Genomic DNA, 19813 nt, shown 5'->3' with positions numbered 1-19813 from the left:
ATTTTCTGTTCCATTTTCTATCCTCAGCCATTTCCATTAGGCAGCTCTTCAAAAGACATTACATGTTTGTACTGGTACATAGGATCTGCTGGCTCTCCTTCCCCACCCAGGTATCTTCAGCATTAAAAGCCACTAAGAAATTTTGTTTAAACTCTAGCAGAGATTAAGCATGGCTGAAATAAGAAAATATTGACAGGTTAAGAATGTCTGAAAATGGAAATGCAAAAGTGCAAGCACATCTAATTAGAATCCCCCCAGCTAGACATCTTCCTACAGAACAGAGGTGGCCAGCCTTTGTAATACCACAAAAACTCAGCATCCCACACCACAACCTTTGTACCCTTCACCTCTGACAGCCAGAGTGCAGAAAAATCTCCAAAAATCATTCCATATTACAGGAAAAATAGCCCTGCTTTGCAGAAACAGAGGTTTACAACAGTGTCTCAAGGCAACAGCCTCAACAATGCCTCCTGCTTCATTTCCCTCCCACAGCCAAGGAAGGGGTTAACCAACAACTGGGATATCTGTGGAGCCCTGGAATCAACCAGCCTTAGCCTGGGAGCACAGCAAGGCTCATATGCAATTCAAGAACTTATCATGCATTCCACATCATCATTTAAAAACAAAACAAAGCCACACAGTTTTTATACAGTGCACAAGTTAAAAAAAAAAAAAACAGGAAAAGATTATTTTGGTTGGAAGAAAGACAAAGGCAGCAGAAAAGCACAGAGTGACAAAAGGGAAGATAATACTGCCTGTTAGTGTCTAATGACTTAAAACCTTAAAAATTGTTCTAATCTGCACAGAAAGATCAATTCAGCACCTCTGCCAATGACCTGTTTTAAAAATTGTGGCTTTCGCGAGACCCACAAAATTCTGATGATATTTGGTGGGGGAAAAAAAGAGCCTTCAAAAGTGGGCTCACACACATCAGTTCAAAAAGCTTCCTGCCTACTTAACAAAGATACATACAAAGTGTTCTAGAACTTTTTGATTTTGTAAACAAATTTTTGGAACACATTAGGGGTAATGTTGTCAGCACTCATTGCTAAACTAGGTTTTTTTTTTTTTTGCAGATTCTTCCAGTCTAGGTACAATGATAAAACAGGCTGTGTTTTCAACAGGAGCCAACACTGTTAAAGCTGTCAGTCCCCCAAAGGCTGTGGCACAACCCTGGAGTGAGCAGCTGCCTCTGCAGGTCCAGGTGATGAGGACAGGCTGATCTGCAGCTTTCAGCAGCCAAAAGAGCTCAGGGGGAGACAGACTGACTGTGGGAGCAAACTATGGGGGAAAGCAGGCAAATCTCTGCTCTTCAGGCAGATGGCCTGTGGAAAATAATCCTGAGGAGAGTAAACAAGTCCCTGCCAAGAACTTCAGGCTACGGAGAAGCAATGATTTGTGAACTTGTAAAAGATACTGAAGGCCAACATCTGGAGGACAACCTTGGGCTGAGCTGAGCCGGCCTATAACCCAGAGAAAGGGCAAATCAAATCCTTGACAAATGAAACAGAATATCCCTTTCTTTCATATGGCATTATTTTATGTATTTTCTATGTTGTTAATTCCCACAGCAAGTACATGAACATGCCCCAATGCCTTTGCCACATTTGCTGTACGCTCACACACAAATATCAGACCATGCTCTCTGGTGGATCAGCACTGGTGCTCCACATAAACCTTACATCTTTGCCAGAGCTGCCTTCAAAACATTACAAGAATATTTCCTTACCAGAAGGATCAAAAAAACCCCCAAGAAATCTGAGGGCAGCCCAATAGAGGATGAATGAAACATAGTTCAACTTCAAGGCAAACAGTAAAAATACAACAAGCTAATTGACTGACCTTTTCCTTCAGTTCTCCCAGGAAAGCAGCATTTTGGCCAAGAATGAATTCTGCTGTGTCTTGAAAACAAGTCACCCACTGATATTCCAGACAGTCTGCAATGGTCACCTAGAATACGACAACAAAACCCAAAAGGTTATTTCATCCAGTTGCCTTTTCCTCCAGAAGGAAGACAACACAAAAGAAAAAAATATCTCAAAGCTATAGAGAGTTTTAAATTTCCAGTTAACTCTCAGAGCCTGACCTGTGTGTCCTTTCAATCACTGTGGGTGGAAAGCAGTGACTTCCTACCTTTTTTAAGCTCCACAGAATGTCCATAACTTAACTCAAGTTAACATTGGCAGTAGATTGAACCACAGGGAAAGGCCAACAAGATCATAGCAGGAAAACACTGATGGATGCTCAGCTGTGTTCCTGCTGCCATTGATGAGCAGGAACAGGTATCCCAGAACAACAACCACCAAGGGGGACAAGCAGCAACTCTGCAAACTGAATTCACTTTGCACACACCTGAGTACTTGAGCATAAATTCGTGGAACATTATGTTGTGTTACGAGGAAACTATCAAAACACTCAAAGATAGTTAAAAGTTAAAAGATCAATTAAAAGATTGGTTTAGATTGGTTTAGTTAAAAGATCAATTTCCAGCCTCACATGCATTTCCTGGCTGCTTTGGCAATTAGGAATGAGGAAATGGGAGACACTGCTCTGAAGGCCTTGAGTGTATCCTCAGCATCCTCTTTATATTCTACAAGAATGACTCTGCTATGTAAAGCAGTTCATGTATTCCTAGAAGTTATCTGATAAAAATTATTCAGAAGCAGTTTGTGTTTTAAGGAGGCTGCAGGGATAGTTCCCTTCTCTCTGCATGCCCACCTGGCAGAGCATTTCTAAAAAGCAGATACAACTCTAATTCATAATGTAAATCAGGAGAAAGTTCAACGCCTATGGTGTAAGTGGGCATCACAATAATAATCCCCAGACAACTTTCTAAAGCAGACTCCATTAAAGCACGAGGCAGAACAATACCTACCAAAAAAAAAACTGTACTAAATATAGGTAGCAGCTGTAAAAGTGCAATTACTGCTCTCCAGAAATGCCATTTTACTTCAGTTTATCTTCACTACTGAAGAGGCGGGGGCCATCTGTATTCTGCACTGCATAGTACACTCGGAAACCAGAACCAACTGAGCTAGCAGCAACTTTTTGGCAAAGAGAAAAGCTTTTAATTGGAGCACTAGGAAAACAAACTGCTAATCAGCTCAATGAAACATCCCTCGCTCAGGTAACAGCACACAAAGCAGCTCAACACCCTGTAACTCACAGGGTGCAGCGCAGACAGACAAACAGCAGCCTCAAAAGATTTCCTGCTTGGATTGTGCTGGGAACGTGGCAGGAACCGCCCTGAAATGTGATCCGGGTACTCACCAGGAGCATCAGGCGGTACTTGAAGTTGGGGAATTCGCGGTCGCACTTCTCGCAGCGGTAAAGTCCGTTCTGCTGGTCTATCACTTTCTTGTTGCAATCCTGAGAGGGACATGCCTGGTACATGCAGTTCTCTTTGCGCAGATGTACAATGGTGCCCACACAGCTAAAATAATCTGCCTGCGAGAGTGAGTGTGCAACATTAGCCTCAAAATACTCAATGTTTTCCCCATTCTGAATTAACTACAAAAGCAAGGCAACCATACTTGGATATTTAGGATTAGAAAGCTTAACAGCTATGGATTACTGGGAAACTGTAAATCAACCCCTCTGTTGCAATAATTTTTAGGCTTCCATTATGTTAATAAAGCCCCTACAGCAAGATTATTTTGTGTTTCCATTGCAGGAAACTCCAATTGCTAGGTCTTCTTTAGATAAAGCATATTTGATTCTCCATTGTGTCTGTTCAAATCTGCACTTTTTCACAGGATTAAGATTCTGCACTTTCCTACGCTTCTTTCAGGAACCAATACAAAAAACAGAAAGCCTATTGTGTAGTGTTACAGATAAGCATTTGATTAAACTATAGCCTACAGAACAAAATACCCACTCACCATACTAAAATAATCATCATAATGGTTTAAGACCACGGTCAAGTCTTTCAGCAGAAAAATAGAGGTTGCTTAAGAAACATGGGCAAAAATTGTCACAGAAAATAGCTGAATTTCAGGTAAAGAGAAAGTGTTCAGAGCCAGGCTGGATGGGATCCTGAGCAACCATATCTAAGGGGTGGCATCCCTGCCCATGATAAGGGGCTTGGAAAGAGGTGATCATTAAGGTCCCTTCCAACCCAAACCATCCTATGATTTTTAAGTTTTTTTTCCAGAAGCTCTTGTATATCCCAAACAGCTTAGCATTTAAGTCTGAGACAAAAAACCCCAAAAACCAAAATAACCCCACAAAACAAAACAACCAAACAAAAAACCCCAAACAAAATAAAACCCCAAAAAACCCACCAAAAAAAAAAAAAAACAGCATAAGCCTAGAGAGGTTTTTGGAATGAAAAGCAAGGATCTGGGGTTTATTACCAGCTTTTCTATTGACCAAGCGTGCACCCTTGAAAACCACTTCCTCCTAATGCACCTGTTTCTCCTAGAACACTCTGTGCTGTCTCTTTGAACATCTTTGGGGTAAAAACATCCTCCCTTCATTTACACAAGGCTTAGAATTCTCTTGCAAACAAAGTATCATGTTGCAACATCAGCAACAAGCTTGGATTTATTTGAAAAACAATAATATTAATTAATAGCATAAATTCCAAGACAGTAAACACCTACTGCTCAACACTTTGATTGCTTCAATAAGAAGAATATCTGCACAAAGCCTTGCTTTTTATTTTTTCCCCAATACACAAAGCTTGCACTGAGTGGCCATGCCTTACCTTATCTCCTTGTCCCAAGTTCTCAGATTTGGCTTCAAACAAAGTTTTCCAGTTGGTATTTGCTCCAGCTGCTGGCCCACCCCTCACATCAGAGATGGAGGTACATTCCAGAAGCTGCCCCTCGGAGTCAAACCTGCAACCACAGAGATGTGCACTTCTATTTTTGGAGAGCAGACCACACAGTGTTATCAAAAGCTTACGTTTATTTTCATGTGCTCGATACATGAGGGATTTTTTATCAATGATTGCAAAGGAAACAATTACAGTAATATGTGTATATTGCAAACAAAAATAGCATTTCAGAATAAGTTAATAGTCTGACTTAATTAGCACAGTATTTTATAAACCCACAAAAGGAGGACAGCTTTGTTCTATATAACTGCAATTTGTTTGCCAGCTAGTGGTCAAACCACGCACTGCACACTTCCTAGAAGCTGGCAGATAACAAGATTTAAGGGCATCAAGATATTTCCATAATTAAAATTAAATTACATGGTACCATTATCTTCGCAGCAGCTTCGAAAGGAAAAGCAAAATAGCATTGAAAAGATTATGCTTCCTCTGTTTAAATCAGAAAGCACAGCTCTTCAGCAAAAGGTTGCACTGCATTCCCGTTGTGATGGGCTTTGTGATTTCACAAACACACCAACGAGGCTCCAAGATTGAGCTTAATTAAAGCGTGACAGTAATAGCTCAGACCCACAATCAATTTTATCTCCAACAAGCCTCTGAAGTATGGGAGAGCTCAATGACAAATGGAGGATGCCATTTATTTCATCCACATTTGGGTGATGTAACTGGAATCTGAAGACTCAGGATTCACAAGTCTGATGCTGTTGGCACTTAACCCTCTTCACACACACACACCACATCTCACCACATTCATACTTACAACAGACAATTTAACAGCTACTTGCAGGAGAAACAACAATGAAATCGCTTTGTTTTGCTGACAATAAAAGAGTTATTTTGCTATCTGAAAAATATCTGGCAAGAACTAGACACTGAGAGATGTCAAACAGTCCCTCCACACTAACTGAGCGTGTATCAGATTCCACACAATGGAAAAGCCTGTGGAAAAAAAATACCATTCTCTCAGATCAAGCCTCAGAAAGTAGAGCTGGTCAAGCCTGATTTCATGCTGCCTTCCAAGGCTTTGGGTCAGCATGCACTAGCCCGATTTCAATTTTCCAAGGTCTGTCATGGAATTAAAAGTTTTTTGAATTGAACAACTTAAGAAGGACAGCCTTCCAGGCTCTAGGGCTTGCAAGCCAGAGAAGCTTCTGCAGTCCTGGAAGCCACAGCCTCTGCCACCTTACCTCAGTGCTGCACACACTGCTCAAGTACAGAGAAACAAAATAAAACAAATACTCTGCAGGAGGTTGAAACAAAGCAACATAAACACATTCCTACCATCCTCGGAGCTTGAAAGCCTCTGGGCTATCAGGGTTGATGACAACTGTGCTGGAGGACAGGACAGACAGGCTTCTGCCACCAAAGTCAGAGACACGGGCTCCTTTGATGGCAATCACGGGTTGTCTGGAACCATCAAACTGTTCAGCCTGCATGTGTGAAAAACCAGAGAGCAGCAGCAGCACGTTACAGGAAAGGCTCTGAACTTGTGGTCATAATTCACAGATCATGACAAGAGACCAAACCTGAATCAAACTGCCCCACTGTATCTAAAAGGTAAGGGTTTGAATAGTGTCATTAGGAGTTTAAGCAAAGGTAGGTGACAATTTTCTGTGCAATCCTAATACCCTGTTTCCCGGGGAACCAGAGAATCCTTAAATCACACCACAGGTTTGTTAGAAAGGACTGGTCCCCTCTGTCAGCAGCTTTACAGCAGGATTTTAGGAAGGGAGATGTGTTATGGGAATGCAAACAAAATTAATTGTTCATATCAGACTCCTCAAGAGATGAAACAACTCACTCAGCTCCACTGAGCCAATCATGTCCATCTTACTACCACTTACACAAAAGTGCAGCTATGCTGACCAAACATTTTTACTCAACTTTCCATCTTCTGTTTTTTATGTCATAAAGCTGCTCTAATGCTGTTCAACTGCCATCACCTGAGTAGACTGACACTAACAAAGAACCTCATGGCATGAGAGAGGGTTTGAAAGGTATAGATTTTATGGACCCCACACCACTCAGCAAGCAAGGGGAGGATCATGTACTTAAAGATAACAAATGAGCTGGAGTTGCAGTAGCACTTACTGTACCCATGAGATGCAAAAAGAATAGAACACACATCCCAGCAGTCATGGCAGTGACTGCTGTAAAGGACACACAGATTCTGATCCTAACTGTGCCAGCTGCAAGCCATACATCACTCCCCCTCAATGCTTATTGATATTTCTATTCTACAAGCAAGCAAACAGATTTAACTTTGCAAAATGCAGACCCTGATCTCTGTTGGAAGAGTTATGCCAGGAATTGTATGCCAGTAGTCTCTCCTATTATAACCTAGTTCAATCTTAAGGTTTTGCAATACTGAACTTCAGTTTACTTCATCTATATCAGCAGATGGTTAATGGTGTTTAGGTACCTACAGTATCAGTGCACTTGATCATTTAGCCATAAAGCATCACTGTCAAGCTGGCAGGATCACTCCCATTTTATAGACTGCCACATAAATCCCTAAGTATCTATAACAACAGTGGAAAACAAAGTAGCCTGTTAAAAAGATAAGGAAACAGTTTACTGCAACTGTTCAAACTTTCACTTCCAAGGCTCTGATGCTTTAAACTCCCAGTCTGAGACAGAGCCTCTCAACCTGCTCATTAGGGGTAATATGTATCCCACCTACAAATAAAATTCATCTTATCTGAGACAGCCATAGCCACCAGGCGTTTCCATCATCAAACTGCAGCTCACACCCTTTCCTAAACCAGGAGCCCGTTACTTTCAGTATTTTGGCTTGAGACATAATGTCTGCAGTTGTTCAGAACACATTAGTCAGATCATGTCAGCAGTTTGTCAGGGAAAGGTTAAGAACATCACACCTGAATGCAAGCAGACAGTCTTTCACCTTCTCTCGGCCCCTGATCCTTGGACACCCAGGACTGTGGCAGTGCTGTGCCCATCTCAGGTGACAACAGCACTTCCTAGCCTTACACCAAGGAAGCTTTGTCAAGAGCAGGTAAGAGAGCACATACCTCATTTCCCCACAGTGTAGCTGTCACCAGTTTCCCTGATGTATCCATCAGATGCACGTTCCTCTTTGAAACCTCCCTATTGTTAGCTTTCACTGTAATTTTAGTGACATCTTCGTAGCTCTTGCAAATTCCAATTACATCTGAGAAACAGTTACAATTTAGAGTTATTCAAGGGTCACAATTGGAGAACACAAGATCACAAGAGAAGAACTCAAACCTACTGTCAGATTTTTACCTTGCATCCCAGCTCCCTATTGAAATGAAATCTGATATGGAAATTAAGTGTATTATGGTAGGAATGTTCCACTACAGAACTCTTCAGTGCTTTAATTTTGTTGACGCAGTCATTAAGATATTCATGAATGCAAGCCTCACCACATTAGAGAGATCAAGGCATTGTACTATCTTTTCCCATCACATTCTGTCAAAGGACTTCAGTCCTGATCATGTAACACACTTGCTGTTAAAGCACAAGCAAGAGCCTTCAAAGTGACTGTAACACAATGAAACAACTGGCTCGTGCTTCCACATAACTCTGCAATTATAAGTTGCAACTTTAACAAGTCTGCATGCTCAGGTGCTAAGAGCTAAAGCAATCCCCTGTGCAGTCCCTAAAAATACACCACTTTTAATGTTACCCATCTACCTTTAAAATTCCCAGCTGAATGTCTCTGAATCACAGGCATCTTGTGCCTCTGAAACCTGAGAACCCTCGCCCCCACCCAAGCCTCTGATTTTTTTCCGGAGTACTCTGCCCAACGAATTACAGAAAAACAAACCTCCAATACTTCATAAAGCAAGCCAAAACAGTCATGCAACTTGGACTTGGATGCAATGAATGATGCCAAAATCACTACAGAGATAATTAGATAGTGAAAGAAAGCAAGACCACAGAAGGTATGAAATGCACGCATGCTGAGCAAGGGCATTTTTTCTTTCAGCCTTTTTCTGTGGAAAACAGCGATCACAGTACAATAAACAACTATCGCCTACTGTCTTCAGTTTGAAGCACAAGTTTGAAGAATAATTGTTATATATTGTTAGAAAACAGGCAAAATCATCTTAACAGGAAAATTGCCTGAGGAATTTTTAATGGCAACCATCACTGGATGACTTCAATTAAGAGATCACAACACTCGAAACATCCTATGCTCACTACCTGCCCAGAATTCAGGACACAAAAATCAAACTTCAAAGCTTTAAAATTTGCCATTTTTCCACTTTGACTGACCAACAATCGAGTCTTTGGGCGTGTTCTCCAAGTCAGAGATGGATACAAAATCAAACTGAACAGATGGAAGATGCTGGGCATCATCACAGGGCACAACTGAAGTCTCATTAGTGAATGTAATCTCATAGTCATTCTTAACAGCTGTATATTGCTTGTTAGCAGTCTTCAAATTGCCTTTGGTAAAATAATATACCTACAGGAGAAAGCAATGAAACAGGGGGTATTATCAGTAGTGAGGGAAAATAGATTGTGTTCACCTTTAAAAATCCTTGCTAGGCTCAAGTTCCTCTTTTCCAGCTCCTGTCAGTCTAAGAAAGCACAAAGCTACCATACCTTGTTCAATTCAATGAGTGGAAAGAACTTGTCTGCTTGATCGTTGAATGCAGTAGCTCTAATCTCACCCTGCAGGAAAATAGGGGAGCTGGTCAGAAGTGAAATTTGGCATGGAAAAAGATTAAAAAAAAAAAAAAATCTTTGCAATGTTAAGTGGTAGCAGCCCTGCAGAGACAGTGGGGTCTGCCAGGGTAGCTCCAGGCGTGTGAGAAACAAACAACATTCTCTTCACATCTGTAGTTAGAGCTAAAATGACATATTCTACACCTGACAATCAAACCTCATATTCAAGTCTCATTAGTACATCTACAGCTTCAGAATAAAATGTATAAGAACTGCATCCATCATAGAGACACCTCTGAAAATGCCAGTAAAACTAGCAGTGATGAAATAAAATTCAAATACACCCCACAGCTCCACAAGTTAGCACACAGTATATTGTGATGGCTCCCACTCAGATATGTCTATAAGTAAGAATTAATAACAATTATACCCTCACTAGATATAAACACTGTTTAAAAAAAAAAAGAAAGAATATAGACACTATGCAGAGAAAACAAATGCCTGGTGACAACATGTTACATTATTAACCTCACATTTTACAGTCAATGTAATCTAGCAGAATCTCGTTTGTTTTCACGACAGAAGACTGTAATTTGATAAGAGGTTTGACAAACTGCAAGTTCAGTTAGATTAACCAGATACCATTCCCCAAACAAACCACAAAGGAAATTTCTCAGTGTTACAATAATTTGTACTCCAATTTCCTCATGAAAATTGAAAGCTTGTAACTTGGAGGTAATGCTCCTCTCACTCCCTGTTTTGTAAGGTGTAGCTCAGCCAGGAGGAGATGTCACTCTCAATCTACAGGAAACCACCACAACCCTCAGTATTAGATTGTCAGTTTGCATAAACAACTCTATTTTGAAGCTGCAAAAATCCAGTCACACACTATAGACTTTGATGAAAAATAATCAGCAATGCTGCACATTTAAGACTTCATTCTGGATAAAAACTGGCACGTTGATGTGCAACTTAATGAATGCAGGGATACAAGTTTCAGTTGTAATAAAAAAAATCATTTCCGAAAAATGCACTTTATTTCCTCTATTCTGTCTTTATGAAAGGTTCATCAGCATCTGGCATACATTATCTTTGTCTCAACATATGACACTTACACTTTCATCAACCAGCTCTATGGAAAAGAGCTTTCCTTCCCCACGAGAGTTGCTCCACGTGCGGATCTGACCTTTTTGGGTAACACGAGCACAAATGGTCCACCTGAAATCATTCAAGAAATCACTGCTCTGCATCTCTTTGCACCTTTTTAAAGAAGAGACTGACTTGGCAAACCTTTGGAACTGGAATGTGACTATTTAAAAGCCAGAATCTTCCCACTGCACCTCGGCAACTCTTTGCTTTCTGTTTTAATGGCCTAGACCATTAAAGACAGAAAGTTGTAGAGAAGGCAACAAAGCAGCCATAAAAAACATCCAGTATGATAATAATAGTGAACAATCTTTCTGCACAGAAGCAGGCCTCAAATCTTTTACTCTTCTAGGGTACATTTCTCACACAGCAGTTTGCCTGCTCTGAAAAGCCACGCCAGAACTCAAGAGCTCAATTATAGGATTCGCATTTAACTTGGGTAATCAAATCAGTTTGCATAACTTAAAAATGTCATTCACTAAATAATTACATCCTCATGCTTTTCAACAGCTCAGTAGCTGAAGTGAATAGCTTACTGAGCTGTTTTGTCATTAAGTTACCAAAAAGAAGGTTGCTTTAGGAAAAAAAAAAACCCAGACAAGTCAATCGATTTTCAACTAAAATATTAAAAACCTATCAAGCTCAGCAGGGCAGCTGCACCAAGACAATGGCAAGGCAAATCTCAGATTGCTGAGAGTGTTGATGCAATTTAAAAAGATAAAAAAGAGGAAGAAAAGAACACCCTTCTCCACAGGAAAAAATATCAGAAAACAAAACAAAACCCAAAAACAAAAACCCAAAACAACAACAAGAAAACAAACCCCCATAGAAACAAAACGAAGCCCACCAGTGTTTCTGTGGAAGGTTTTCTGCTTGTTTCTCTGGGTGGCTTTGTGGTTGCTGTTGGGTTGGTTTGTTTGAACTTAACCAATAAAATCCAAAGAACTCAATGAACTATTTGACAGAGACTCACACATAGAAAATCAAAACAGAGCTATTGTTCATCTCCATGCCTGTGAGATGAACAAGGCCTGGCAAACCACAAGGACTTACTTGGACTGGTATGGATTCAAGCTGGCAATTGGCACCACTTTGATCTGAGACCCCCCAGGTGTCTTCAGGGCACTGGGAGCACTCGCTTTTCCAAACTGGTTGGAGGGAGCGTGGTACTTGGGAGCAGCAGGACCTTCCAAAAGCCACAACAGAGCAGAGAGGATTTCAGCCTCACACACAAAAATCAGGTTAAAACCAACTCAGGGTGCAGAACTTTCCCACCATGGCATGGGGAGCCCCACAAAGTTCCAGGGAACACCCTGTGCCACGTGGGCACCACAGAGGGGCTTGGAGCTTGTTGCATCGTTTCTGCTCTTGGTCACAAGTGTTTTCTAGGCTGCAAAATGCTGCAGAAGAGACACTCTCAGACCTTTTAGAGTGCTTGCACTTAAGTGGAGATGCGTCCAGAGTCAACCACTTGAACAGAGTTTAAGTGGCAAACAACTGTTTAGCAGTAAATCCTCTAAAATAAAAGAATTACAGGGTGGTTTGGGTTGGAAGGGACTCATTCCAACCCCTTGCCAAGGACAGGGACACCTTCCATGAACAACCTTACCCAGAACCACATCCAACCCAGCCCTGAACACTTCCAGGGATGGGAAGTGTTAGAACAAGACACCACTTGGGGGAACAACTAAGGAAAAACACACTACAAACAGCTTTTTAACATAAAGTGATACTGGTAATTCTAAACTCAAATTTGTCAATGTATATGCAAAAAAACTCTTGCGATCAGCTTTAAGCAAGGAAGGAGAAGCTTGTTTTCTGCTGCAAGTTTCTAAGCAAATGTCAAAATTTTACTATTTAAAAATCCTTCCTAAACACAGGGGTAAAGAATACAGACAAGTTAAAGCAGCACCAAGAATTAGGATTGACAACTTTTTAGCTAAAAAAAAAAAGTCTACAGGCTGACATTTAAATTGACTGCATCTTCCAGTATCTCACTGAAGACTTGATCAAAAAAACACGTTTCTAGATGTACTATCAAATAATTTCAGTGTATTGCCAAAAACGTTTGGCCTCTATCTCAGCATTGGTAACATACACAATTGGTGGCCAGCTCCAGACTGCAGCCTAATTTGGGTGTCCACAGAGCACTGTTTCAAGAATGCAGTGCAAACTGAATAAAGTTGGGTTTTTTGGGCTTTTTTTCCTCTTAGGGAAGAAAAGGGACAAATTTTCCCCCCTTTTATAATCAGTTCTCTTGAGAGAATTCACCTTGTCAAGCTATGGGTTCCTCCTCAATGGAGAGTTTCTTGTGTAACACCACTAAAGAAAGGATTTTATTTAAACTGAAGCTGTAGTTTCTCACTGATCACACACCAGGATTCCTGCCCAGGATGACTCTTACCTGCTCCAGACAAATTGCCATTTTGCTGCTGTGGTTTGCTGGCTGCTGGATTTCCTGCTGGAGCTGCAGAACGTTGCCCTTGTCCTGGTAATTAAAATGGAAAGAGACCATAGAGTAGGGAGCACATTAATTAAAAGTACCCTTTTAGGAAATAAGACTTGCATGCAAAAAAAAAAAAATTAAATAATTAAACCCACAGAGACCATGCTAAACTCCAGGTATTTAAGACACAGGAGCAGCCAGGTATCTGTTGAACATTACCATGAAGGAATTCCAGTCAGATCTCTTTCCTCAAGCAACTGCTTTCTACTTGGAAAGAACTCAGGGCTGATGGTGATTTAAAAGGACAGCCCTGAAGTAATCTTGACAACTTTTCAGTGTTTATCAGCTGCTATTGCTCTGACAGGTAGTTTCTGCTCCTACCTAAGAGCTATGATAAAAAAAAAACTGTAGAGAATTCTGTCTCATCACTCAGAAAGGGCCAAAAATCCACTGGGTAAAGTCAAATCTGAAGTTAACCCAAGACAAAGAAAACACCTGCTGCATTTTATTTCTGAAATATGAAGATGTTTAATGTGGGGGTGATGGAGCCATCACTTCAGAATTCACCAGGGCCCCTCTTGGCACACAGCAGTAAATTGCTTAGGGAGCAAAGTGATGCCATAGTAAGAAGAGTGTCCATTTTTTTAGATTTCGGGACTTTTACCTGCTCTAAATTTATGATAAATTACAAGGCAAAGAGCAGACAGGCTTATCTAAAGTAAAAGCCCATTAAAAGACTAATCTACCGTTCAAAAATTTGAATTCCTTTACAATATAATTTGCCTCTAGATGAGAAAATATCCAACATTTTTGTCCTTTTGGACACAACTAATCCTTAAGGTCTTGATTTACAGGGAGACCTAGGCCTGAGCAGGAAAAACCCCTGTGATTTGGGATGTGAGGAGGAAGATGGACAGAGAAAGTAGAAAAGAAGGTCAGACCAAGCCTGGAGAGCACCACGAGGAACAAAAGCAGAGAATCCCAGGACAGAGGGATGGCACCAAACTACAGGAAAGGAGCAGAAGCAACACAAGGAGATCCCAGTGAGGTGTTGCCTGATGTGGTAGAGTCTCCAGAGGTAACCCTCTGGTTATTTTTAATCCAAAATCCTGGTCCTTGCACCAACCCCAATCTCTAAGTTGCCGCAGTAGAGTCACATCGGTGAACTGGTGACAGTCTCCCTGGCAACAGCATGACGTCAAACTGCAAAATGTGTATTTACTGCAGGTTCCACTAGATGGAGGAGCCAGGTCTCCCCCTTGCTCCGTGGCCTCAGGTGCTCAGAGGGTCAGCACTCCACAGCCAAATTCATTTTGTGCAAGGGAAGGTGGAAAAAAGCCCAACAAGACACATTAAGAGAAAAATATGTCTGGTCAGGGGAGGAATATTCAGGAAGAACAGAATGTGGGTATGAAGCAGCAAGAGGTTTCCTTATTGCTTTTGTTCCAAATATGTTTCTTTCTGTAGGAATTTGTGATTAAAAAAAAAAAACTCCACTGAAAACCAAACCAAAGACCACCACATCCATTGGAACACGTGTGCGTTATGAAACACAAATTCACATTTTAATGGCTGCCTACCCACAGCCGAGTGTTTCTCAACAGAGTAAGAATAAATTCACACATCTGTGCATGTGTTCAAATACAGAAGTAGCAGAAATATCTCTCCAATTTTCTCGCTTGCAGAGCCTAGGGACTCCTAAACTGTGATTTTTGGTGGCTGGTGGCCTACAGATCACTTAAAGTGCTCAGAAAACCGAGGAGGCTGCCTGGTTTTTGCTGCTCGTTTTTATTAGCAGGAGGTGAAAAAAGCAGCTGAAATACCTGCTCACATTTCTGCTGTGTGTGGTAGATTAGGTAAACCCAAGACCTTTGCCTGCAGCTGCCCCCCAGCCCACTCAAAGGCAATAACTGTGTAACAGGAACCCTCAGCTTCCAATAATTTGTCACCAAGAGGTTTTGCCACGGTGCCATGATGCAAGACCTGCCCCAGAACTGAGCAGCAGGGAAGGGAGAGAAGGGAAAAAAATGCACTTTGAAACAACACACCCCTAAATCACAGCAGTGGGAAGGGCAAGAGGAAGGAGTTCAAGTGAATGTGCAAGTACATAAACATCTCAACATGGAAAGATTAATGACAGAAGTTAAACATAAGCAGCAAGTCATTGTCAAAGTGAAAAGGAAGTCCAGCATCAGAGTAATTTGAATGAGATTAACGACAGTAATAACACAACCATCCAGTCTTCAACAAGAACTGAACTGCTCCATCTTAATTTTCAATACTATTATGAGAGGCTGCCTGAAAAGTTTTTATGATTTGTAATAAGAAGATTGTGTCTCCAGCTTCCTTGTTAGGCAGATTAACCACCTACTGCTCCCATGTAAAGTGGCCAAAAGCCAGCTTCTCACCCCCCTGGGTCCCACTATGCTATTACAGTCTGAGAAAGAATATTCCTTAATCCTAGGTCTGGCAGTCTGAGATCTGTATTTCAGGGAAAATCAAAGGTAGGGCTAAAAAATAAATTTTTAAAATACCAGAACTTTTTTTTTTTTAACAGAAACCATGAAGTACATTTAAGATGCTCATTTTGCATTCGCTGAGTGTCCCTCAAAAATACAATTTCTTAATATATACAGGAGCTTAAGAGAATATGCATGTTGAAATACACACCTCTGCCATTTCATCAAGGCCTTCATGACAAATCTTGCAGCTTGCAGAGCAGCAAGGCTGGGTTAAGCTTACCTAATCTAAACTATTACCATCTTCTGTATCAGAAACTTTATTTAGTATCAAATAAAAGGGTATGAAGTCGTCAGAATAAGATCAGTGTTAAAATGAAATACACATCACATCTCTTTTGGCATCTTTTACCTAGTGCAAGCCCACACATATTATGACCACAGACCTGTAACATCTCCAAAAGAGTTTAGATTTGAAACCTTCACTGCAGAGTATTTTTGTAAGTCCAAATGAAGAACACAACTTTGATCAAAGTAATGGTAATTTTACCAGAATTTATAGTTAAAGGTATATTTTCAGCTCAATTCTGTCAGATACCACGTTCTCAGTGGTTTCTAAGCAACAATATAACTGAAAAACACTATAGTTCACAAGCTCTTGTATCACATAAGCAGGGAAATGGGAGAAAGGCACAAAACAGTCTGCTCAGTAGCTATTCTGAAAGTCTTGGTCTCTACAGCAACTGTGGGATTAAACCATAAAATCTGAGATGTCAACACATTTTTTAAACAGCAATTAGCTAAGTAACTATCAAAGGAACAAAGGATTCTTTAGGCTCATTTAACATACGCCCCTCTTAATTCCCTTGGAAAAAGTTAATGAAGAAAGATGTCTTTGCCTTTGCAATAGAATAGATTTTTAACCAGAAGAGCAATGTACCTTCCACCACTGTTTGTCCAAACTGTTCTACAGAAAACTCTTGCTACTAATGTGTGGTCCCTCAGTAATAAAAATATATTGGTCTACTTCTCTCAGGATATAAAAAAACATCTTCAGGAAGAGCTGTTTGCTATTAAATTCCAGCCATTATCTGTGTATACATCACTGACAGAGCTGTTCAAATATTTTCTTTAAGTGATTATTATTCTCCCTCCTTTTTAAAAGATCAGAATTGGAAAAGCAGATCAGACTTTTCAACATTCTCAGAGGGAAAAATGTTTTAATTTAGAAAACCATTTGCATGAGACCTGCAAGCTCAGCACACAAAAGTGAAGAACACAGTTATTTATGCAACATAACAGATCCAAAGGGATTAATGGCAGGTCAGATTAAGGTCCACCCAGTGCTTCAGTCCTTTTTCAGCTGGGCATGGTAGGAATGGGTGCTTAGGGAATTCTGTGCTCTCCTTGTTTTCATATCAGTCTCCCGTCTATGTACTTGGAACAATCCAAGTTTTAGTGCTTCCTGCACCTAACATTCATGCAGAGGATGTATTGTTATGTTTAACAGCCTTTAATGGATTTCTCTTTCAGATCTAATTGCTTTTTGAACCTGTGCCAATTTTTGGCACCTACCTCCACAAGTTTCATCATTTAACTGTGCAGTTTAGGGGTGTGGTGCAGCCTTTGTTTTACAACCACTGCCTGACAACACGAGAGCTAAAGAGCATCAAAGGAACATAGAAAAGAGAGAGATTCATCATTCTTTATTCATCCCCTCTATGCCATCTTAGACTTTTACAGATCATTATTCCATCTTCCTCCTCCTGTTTCTTTCCAGACAGGAGAAATTAGAATCTATTTGATTACTCATTATGAGGAGACATAAAATCGCTTCCGTTTACTTACTGGAACTCAAGGTAGAGACCACTCACTACAATAAAAACCTGTCAAGGTTATAAGGGATGGATGCTCCAAACACCATGGAAAGACAAGCCTCAGCCATGGTGCAGAGTTTATTAAAACAGGAACACACCCCAGTTTGTGTGACACGAACAAAAAGGATTTTCAAGATCTGGACTTCCTCATTCCAGGCATAAAAAAACCTGAACGCGTCTGCCTGCTTTTTTCAAGTGAAACAGAGAAGCTGAAAGGCTCTGAGGTGACAGAAAAGTATTTACTTACAGCTACTCACCCTCATTGTATGGCTGGGGATTGCCTATAGGCCCACCAACCTGATCAGCAGTTTGCAGGACATTCACATCCATCAGGATCACCACTCTCCTACAACACAGAACAGACAGCAAACAAAGCCTGTCACCCCCTCTGCAACTCCCATCTCTGGATATCCTCTGCAGCAGGTGAGAAAGCCAAGCATTAAGAGGCTGATTCTTTGGATGAAGGATCTGGGAGACAAAAGCTTTCCACTGTCAACTAAGCCCTCTCTTGAGGGACAAGTAAGCTCGAAACAGTATCAAGGACACTTCATATCACTGCATCAAGGACAGGCCTGAACAGGCACCAAAAATAGCTTGGGAAACCATTTTGTTTTAGAAGTAGCTAAACCATACCAGATTTTTATTCCCTGCTTCAAAAGTTGTTGTCTTCTCCCCAGAATAAAAAGAATACAAACCTCAGTTCATACCTTGCTGGACATATACACAGTTTTTCTGTTATAGTTTCACCTGGATCCCTTCTAATTTTGCAGTATCCCATTCCCTCAAATTTTCCTCCTATCCTATTTCCTCAAATTTTAACAAAAGATCAGATTCCACAACACCTAAGTAACAAGATACCTTTATGGTTTCTTTTCAACAGCAGATAATTTTAAGGAAGCTTTGTGGAAGTGTTTGGAGTATTCCAGCTGGAGTTGGAGTATTGCAACTGGAAACTTTATATTACTAAATCACTGTACCAGATACATCTGATCCCACTAGAGTCACATTCTGCAATTTATTTCTTCTGTCACTGGTGCTGTGGACTTTTCCCCTCACACCTTAAAGCCTGAGTATTGTCAGATAATCCCAACCAAAAGCACTTGGCCTCTGCTTAGTCACAAAGCCCAGAGCCCCCACTGGTGCAGCTGCCTTTCTGTAGGGCTGAACTTAAGGATTATCACAAATACCTTCCATCTTTCAGGCTGTTGACAATGAATCTGTTAACCTGGCAAACACACCGGGCTGACAAACGTTCCTCTTCCACCAGGGAGTTCAGCTGTGTTGCCAACATGAATGCTGCAGGAGCAGAAGGAAAATATTGAAATAATTCACATTGCCAGCTTTAAAAGGGGCTGCCACACTTTTTCCAGCCAGTCAAGTATTGCACTGGATCTCCAACTTGACAAACAGTGCAACTGCTAAGAAGTCACCAAAACTGGACATAAACTGTGCTGTAATCATTCCCCACACTTCAGAGTGCAGTAATACCTAGAACGATTGTATATCAAAAAGCTAAGAAAAAGATTAAGCTAAATTACTTTAAAATCAATATTACACGTATAGGTTTCTATATTTTCATTATATACTGCAGTAAGTTGATTGCTTATATTTCACAAAGTTCCAAAAGTCAAAGATTTCACCTAAATGACAAAAAGCAGTTGCACACTTCAGAGCTGTGGCCCAGTGAAAAACCACATTCTACCTCAATATTTATTTCAGCACTTTGCATCCAGTCACCAGACCAGGAACTTTATCACCCTTAGCATCTCCAAACTTAGAAAAACCTCACTGCAGCTTGTCATACTCACAGGAGAGAGTGTTCACCCCATCACTCATCAGCACTCGGTAACGTGGGGGCCCAGTTCCTGTGGCAATAGCCCGTGTATTCTGCAGGGAAAAAAAAAAACCCCAGGTTGTCAGTTCACACTTGTTCAGAAACTTCTCAAAAACAGAAACTGACATTAACAACAAGTTATCTACTGGGCTTTTTTGAACACTCAGGACCCCACATGCAGCCACCGAGGGAAGGGACGGTACTCACGATGACTTGCAGCACGGGCTTGGAGACTACCTCCCCTTGCATTATGGCCTGCAGAAACGAAAGAGACGCTCAGGAAACGTTACCGGAACGCCTCGCCACCCACAGGGACCGAACCAGAATCAATGAGCTCGGATGTCTGAGACCATGAAGGGCTGCGGCCAAGGAGCTGAGGAGGAACTGCCGTGGAAGTGCCAGGGACGCGGGTGCGGCCAGGACAGCCCCCCGGGACCAGGCCCCGCTCCGGGCCTGCTTCTCCCCTCGGGACCGGGTCGGACCCGGTGCCCAGGCCCGGCTTTCACCTCCCACCCTGACAATGACCAGACCCATCCCAGCCCACCCCGAGCC

At 41.3% G+C, this 19813-nt stretch overlaps 1 protein-coding gene across 1 annotated transcript in view; it reads right to left on the bottom strand.

Annotated features, from left to right (window-relative positions):
• Window positions 1–19534, bottom strand: part of RPA1 (replication protein A1) — a 22424-nt gene extending 2890 nt beyond the window's left edge. The window contains exons 1-14 of the mRNA XM_014308848.2: window positions 19469–19534; window positions 19236–19314; window positions 18615–18723; window positions 17685–17773; window positions 13050–13133; window positions 11699–11831; window positions 10615–10717; window positions 9437–9505; window positions 9104–9296; window positions 7873–8012; window positions 6122–6270; window positions 4709–4841; window positions 3271–3447; window positions 1843–1950 (exon numbers count right to left, since the gene is read on the bottom strand). Of these exons, the coding sequence (XP_014164323.1) occupies window positions 1843–1950; window positions 3271–3447; window positions 4709–4841; window positions 6122–6270; window positions 7873–8012; window positions 9104–9296; window positions 9437–9505; window positions 10615–10717; window positions 11699–11831; window positions 13050–13133; window positions 17685–17773; window positions 18615–18723; window positions 19236–19314; window positions 19469–19510 (1608 nt within the window). The 5' untranslated portion in view covers window positions 19511–19534. The remainder of the gene's footprint in view (window positions 1–1842; window positions 1951–3270; window positions 3448–4708; window positions 4842–6121; window positions 6271–7872; window positions 8013–9103; window positions 9297–9436; window positions 9506–10614; window positions 10718–11698; window positions 11832–13049; window positions 13134–17684; window positions 17774–18614; window positions 18724–19235; window positions 19315–19468) is intronic.
• Window positions 19535–19813: the final 279 nt, after the last annotated feature.

The sequence above is a fragment of the Geospiza fortis genome, unplaced genomic scaffold, assembly GCF_000277835.1.
Source record: "Geospiza fortis unplaced genomic scaffold, GeoFor_1.0 scaffold425, whole genome shotgun sequence".
Lineage (NCBI taxonomy): Eukaryota > Metazoa > Chordata > Aves > Passeriformes > Thraupidae > Geospiza > Geospiza fortis.
The sequence above is the reverse complement of the archived record's forward strand: the minus strand, read 5'-3'. Positions and strand labels throughout refer to the sequence as shown.